The sequence below is a fragment of the Falco punctatus genome, assembly GCF_963210335.1.
Source record: "Falco punctatus genome assembly, chromosome: 7".
NCBI lineage: Eukaryota > Metazoa > Chordata > Aves > Falconiformes > Falconidae > Falco > Falco punctatus.
In genome coordinates this window covers 44573444-44579443 of record NC_137587.1, presented here as the reverse complement: position 1 = coordinate 44579443, position 6000 = coordinate 44573444, and the positions used below count along the sequence as shown (strand labels likewise).

Sequence of the window (6000 nt, the reverse complement as noted above, 5' to 3'; positions counted from 1 at the left end):
CCTAAAAAGCACATATCCAGAAGGGGGATTATTTGCATTTTACAATGATCCAGCTTATGCTGGTACCCAGAACCGATGATGAAAAGGTTTGGTCTCGGGCTCTATAGGAAAGGGCTCAATCTTGCACTTTCTGTTGGCAGGCATCAGCACCATTAGCTGTATGAAGAACGCAGGTTCAGACCTGCAGCATCTGCTTTCAAAAGTCCACAGATTTTCCCGCTCACATTAAAAATCAAGGCAAAAATCCTGATCTGAAGTGAGAATGCTGCAGGCACACACCGGGAGTGCACAGCTCCCTGCGGCAGGGCCCAAAGAACTGGCCTGGCTGCAATTTTGGCTTTCTGGGAAAGAAAGTCATTGCTGGGGAGCAGAATCTGTCCAAGTGAAGAAGGGGGTTAAGAAACCCTGTGTGACCTACGTGGGAACCTCACCCGATGCATCTCAAAGTAAGATAGCAAAGAGCAAATGAAATAATCTTGGGGAGCAATGCCTGACAACCACTTCTGCAGTCTCTTTGATGCAAAGCATGCAGGAATTAATGAGCTGCACACATGCCGGTGAATATATGTGCATGCAGCTGTGCACACCCGATTTCAGCCAGCCTGTGATGGGTTAACTGGGCAGAGTTCGCCTAGTAGTCCTGCACACCTTTACTTAAAAGCTACCCATCATGTCAATATCTAAGCAATAATCAAAATTATTTCTTCCCCTTAGCTCATGCGCAGGGAAAATGGCCCTTTGGGGGAAAGCCACATGGGATATCTGGATCCGGCTATGATCAGCCTGGAACAGAAGCCTCTCTGCAGCAAGATGCAGCAAGACAGTTCATATTTGGGAACTCTGTCAAAAATCTCCCTTACATCAGAGCCTGGCAGAAAGACTTTGATTTAGTTCAGCTCCTCTGGGGATGGTGGGGTATTAGTTTTGCAGCAGGGATCTAAGCTGGCTCTGCTCCAAGTCGTGATAGCTGTGGATTTTCAGGTATTTCAACAAATAGGTATTTCAGTAGCACAGATGACCTGATTCAACAGCTCTGGATACAGAAATCTGGTTATCCTACAGCCCTGCAACCCGCTGTTATTCTTCTGCCCGGATGTTTTATCTCACCTTCAGCCTCCTTGTTTACTAGGAATATGAGTGCTTTGGGAAAAGGAACTGGTCCTTACCCTGCGTCTGCACCATGTACAGAACAGTGAACCTCCTGCTCCTGGGTCATGCAGGTTAACACAGCCATGGGCACATCCCTCATAGTTGAAGGTGGTGGTGCTGTAGATGAATGTAGAGATTTGCATGACAAGCACCTTCTGTTGCAAACTTAGGTCAGCCGCATTGTGCTGCTGTTGCTGCACCCAACTTCTTGAGGTCTTTCCCAGGTCTTCCCTCTTCCCAGCAGGAAGAGATGGTTTTAAGACACTTCTATAGTATTATACTTCCAAAGGCAGTTGTGTGTTTGGTCAGCCTGTGTGTTTAAGTAGCCCAAGGGTGGCAGTGGCTGCCAACAGGGCTTGTTCCAGTAGGGGAAAAAAAGTAAAAATGAAAATACAACAGTGCAACAGTTTGTTTTCCCTGCAGAAGCACTCTCTGCCTGGGATTTAGAGATGGCAGTGTAGCTAGCACCAGGCTATTCTGCAGAACCTGGTGCTCACGCACTATTTTGGGAGCAGTGAGGAGAGAAGGAAGGACTCCACTTACTAGTGTTTTTATTCCTTGTAGATCAGTGGAATAAAATAAAGAGGCTGTAATGCAGCATTCAGCCAGGCCCGGTGTGTTGGCCTAAACTGCATCTTCAATCAGGTCAGAAGACACGCGGTGGGAACAGGGACTATTTTTCTTCACTATAAACAGGGAAATACTGACAGACTGCTCAGATAAATACATATGTATAAATGAATGGTAAACGAGTCTTAAAGAGACACTAAAGCAAACACTAACCTTTTTATAGTAACTTATAACAAAGATTTGCCTAGATGGCAGGCTTGTATAAAGAAGTAAATTATCCTGCTTCCTTACAGCAGTATAGAGATGCTAAACAGATTGGCTCATAGAGCAGCCTCTCCAGTAAACAGAAGTAGTTCAGGAAGAAGTGAATAATACTCATAAACACTTAGGCTATAGGTCAGCTAAATCAATAAAAAACCAACACTGAACAACAGGACAAACTGGCAAATGCGTTGAAAGTCCATTTTTATTTGTAAAGGATTTTATTGCTTTATGGCAGCGCTCAATGAAAAAGCCTTTAAAGTGCCCCGGAAGTGGCGGTTGCTCACTCCATCTCCTGCCCGTCGTCCGAGGGACACGGCATGCTGCAAGGGTGTGGTGCTGCCACCAAGGAGATACCAAGAGCACTCCAATAAAACATAGATGCTGCAGCCTCAGCCAGCTTTGAAGCCTTTGAAGATAATCACACCTTGAAATCACCCTGGGGCATGATGTATTTGCCAGGGAAGAAGGCAGTAATACTATTGATTAAATAATAACAAAGTCCTACTGCTCTTCAGAAAGAGGAGTAGTGTTTTCCTTCCCTCCTCATGGTCCTACTGCAACCCTCTTTGACCTTCTCGGCTCCTCAGCCTTGCAGTAAGGTTGTAAGGCTAGGAGAGGGTGCATGGAGCAGCGTTGCAATCAGACTGCCCCCAGAAAGTGGCATACCGGACCTGGGGTTTCCATGCCATCAGACTTTATTAAGGTTACATCCTGGGCCAAAATTCCAAATGACAGCATAGAAGACACAAGGGAAGCTCCTGCAGCTGACTGAGAAACGATACGCAACACCAAATGTACACTGTACAAATGCAAAGACACCTTTTCAGCTGCAATATGAGCCTGGGGAAACGTTACTACAAACTTGCTGTCTTCCTGTAGCCTTCCTCCAGTGGCCTGTGCCAGCCGGGACCAGAGAGACGGTGTGAAGCTGCTGCTGTTCGCAGCTCCACTGACTTCTGCAGGAGCTGGGGGCTTGAAAAAGCTTTTGAATTGTCCAGTAGTTGGATCTGTTACCACCAGAGATACTCAAGTCTTCCTCCCGATGGGAAAAAGAAGTCGTCATTGCTCTCTGCGCTTACTGCTCTTTGGGAATTTTCTAGTTACCTACAACTGACAAGTACTGATAAAATGGAGCATCCTTTCACAGTATCAGCCTGGGGCTCTTGCTCCATGGTTGGATCCTCGAGATGGATTTGGTGCTGCCAACCATCAGATGCCACTCTGCAAGAGGGCCCGAGGGATGGGCGCCAACCTGCCCTCCGAAGCCCAGGGGCGAGTGAGAGCGAAGCAGCTGGTGCTGGGGGTCACTGGGACGAAGCGGCTGGTGCTGGGGGTCACAGGGGCGGGAGGCCAGCCTGCTGCCAGGGCTCGCTCCAGCGGCTACCGGAGGCGCCAGCTCCTGCCCTGCCACCTTGCCCTCGCCTGCGGGGCCTGCCAGGGTCGGGGGCAGCCGCACCCCGGGCGGAGGTGCCGTGAGGCTGCCTGAGGGTCCTGCGCCGGGCGCGGCTGTCACTGCGCCGGGCAGCCGCGGCCCAGAGACCCCGGCAGCCTCTGCCGCACCTGCCCGCCAGGGGCCGGCCCCGGGGGTAGCCGGGCGGGCGGAGGCCGTGGCCGGGCGGAGGCCGGGCGGCCCGATGGGCCCGGGCAGCGCCGGGGCGGGGGAGGCGGCCGGGCCGCGGCCGGGCCCGGGGCTGGAGCCGCCTCCTGACGTCGGGAACCTGCCGCGCGGGGGCGGGGCGGGGCGGGCGCCGGGAGCGGCCCGCGGGGCAGGCAGAGCCGGCTGGCGGGGCGCGGCGCCCGGCCTGCCACCGCGCCGAGGGCCGCAGCAGGTAGGGCGGCGGGCGGCTCTCCGCCGCACCGGGCGGGGGGGGCGGGCGGGCGCCGGCGGACAAAGGGCCGGGCCCGCCCCGCGCGGGAGGGACGCGGCACCGCACCTGGCCCGCCGCGGCCCTCGGCTGCTGCCCACCCGCCCTGGCGGCGAGCGCGGCCCGGCCGGCGGCCCTGGGAAGGAGGCCGGCAGCCCCGCAGCCCGGCTCGGGGCGGGGCTGAGCTGAGGCGGCCGCGGGGCTCGGCCGGCGGCTCCCGGTTCCCCTCCCCGGGCGCTTTGTCGGCGTTTCCCCGGCAGGGCCGGGCGCGGCGTGGCGGGGCCGCTGGTGTGACGCCCCAGCGGGACGGAGTCCCGCACCGCCGGCTCCCACGGCGGGTTTGCGTGTCCGCAGCGACAGAGAGGGGTGCGGGGTGTGCGGGGTGTGCGGTCCGCTCCCCTGCCCCCCGCCGGGGGAGGCCGTGCATCCTTCCGGCGGGTGTCACCTGCGCTCCCCGCGGCCGCTGGGGCGGGCAGGCCGGGGAGCGCCGCGCAGGGCGGATGAGATGGAGCTCTCCCTCCCTCGGTGCATTCCGGAATGCAGCTTCGATCCGGGGAGGTGGGTGAGGGGAAGGGGAGCGCCTGCTGCGTGCCGCTTGGTTTTCCTTCGGCCGGGAACAGGCGACATGACGGGAGGGGAGGCCGCGGGCCCGGCTGCAGCCCCCCAGCACCCGCAGGGATCCCCCATCAGCGCTGCCCCCGCAGGTTACAGCCGCCTGCTGGGGGGAGGAGAGGGGCCGCACACCGACCCCTCGCTGGGAGCTGTGGCCGGTGTGTCCCGGCCTGGAGCAGCAGCCTGCCTTGGGTCCAGACCAGTTCGTGGGGTGAGGGAGGCAGGAAGGATCTGTGGGCTCCCGACTTCGTATCAGCGTGGAAGTGGGATGAGCAATAGGGAGGCTGTTCTCCTCCCAGCGTGGTGTAACCGCTCCTGGGAGTGTGCTGGGAAAGGTTGGAGGAGCCGGGTTGTGTCACCTCACCGATGTGCTGGTCCTCATCTTTGATGATGGGGGAAGCTCAAGCTGTGATTCGTGCACAGAGCTAGCAACAACGAAATGTTCTGGAAAAGAGGTTGTCTTGGTTTTTTTCGTTGGTGTCCCCCACCCCCCTTTCATAACTTCTTTGATTGGATTCAGCTGCATGCTATGGTTTTTTTTTTAACAATGCATTTTTCAGGCCCTTGCTCTTTGCTGTGGGAATATTTATTTTCAGGGCTGCAGAGCTCCTACACGTGGCACATGGACAGCAGATCCTGGCACACTTCACAACTGCTTGTTGCCATGAGAAATTTAAGACATGAATGTGAAGTGCAAGAGGCAGCGCTGGGTCCCATGGCACAGGGAAATCTGGGAACTGCAGCTATGCACTGGTGTACTTCTACACTTCATTAATAGCTCACGTGGTTTTTTTGTGTTTAGGATGTGTAAAGATTAAGTGCCAAGCGCCAGAATGAGCGTGACTTCGTGGTTCTTGGTGAGCAGCACTGGCATTCGCCATCGGCTCCCTCGGGAGATGATATTTGTTGGCAGAGATGACTGTGAACTGATGCTCCAGGTAACATGGCTTTTTTGTTATTTTTTCTGAAGATGCAGATGTGAATGTAACGCTGGGAATCTGTCAAGATGTTGCGTACTTTCTTCAAATGACATCTTTTAAAAGGAACTTCCTTTTTTATGTTGTCTGTGGTTTCCAAGAAGATATAATATGTTTGTGAAAGTGCAAGTGAGGTTTCTTTCAAGTTGCCATGTCATCAGATAGATAGGAGCTCTAGTGGTAGGAGACTAATCAAATAGATTAACCAAATGGAGTAACTATAATGATGCTACTAGTAGTAAGCAAAGACAGACCATTTTGCCCTGATCTGTGATTATGCTGTGGTTTTTGTAGCTTTTAATACATCCACTGTTGACTAGTACATGCAAACTGAATGGGGGCAGGGTTTTTTTATTAAATTGTCGGTGCTTGTGCCTCTCACTTAAGTTTGTGAGAAACTAGGTGTTTTGGTGGGGTGAGTAAGGTGGTGACCTCTTCCCAAAGTAACTGTGTCACTTGGGCAAATCTGCAGTTAGTTCTTCCCTTACCAGCATGTGTCTCTGCTGGACCTAGTCCAACGTGTGTGAAGTGTTGACTGTGGTCTGATGTTTGACAGCTTTATG

At 54.2% G+C, this 6000-nt stretch overlaps 1 protein-coding gene across 7 annotated transcripts in view; it reads left to right on the top strand.

Annotated features, from left to right (window-relative positions):
• Positions 1 to 3690: 3690 nt before the first annotated feature.
• CEP170B (centrosomal protein 170B) overlaps positions 3691 to 6000 on the top strand; it is a 60115-nt gene continuing 57805 nt past the window's right edge. For 6 of the 7 annotated variants that reach the window (XM_080397295.1, XM_080397292.1, XM_080397293.1 and 3 more), the window contains exons 1-2: positions 3691 to 3812; positions 5263 to 5398. In XM_080397295.1, coding sequence (XP_080253421.1) covers positions 5294 to 5398 — 105 coding nt within the window. In that variant the 5' untranslated portion in view covers positions 3691 to 3812; positions 5263 to 5293. Of the gene's footprint in view, positions 3813 to 4279; positions 4407 to 5262; positions 5399 to 6000 lie in introns of those variants that run through there. The other variant, XM_080397290.1, reaches the window with a different exon arrangement.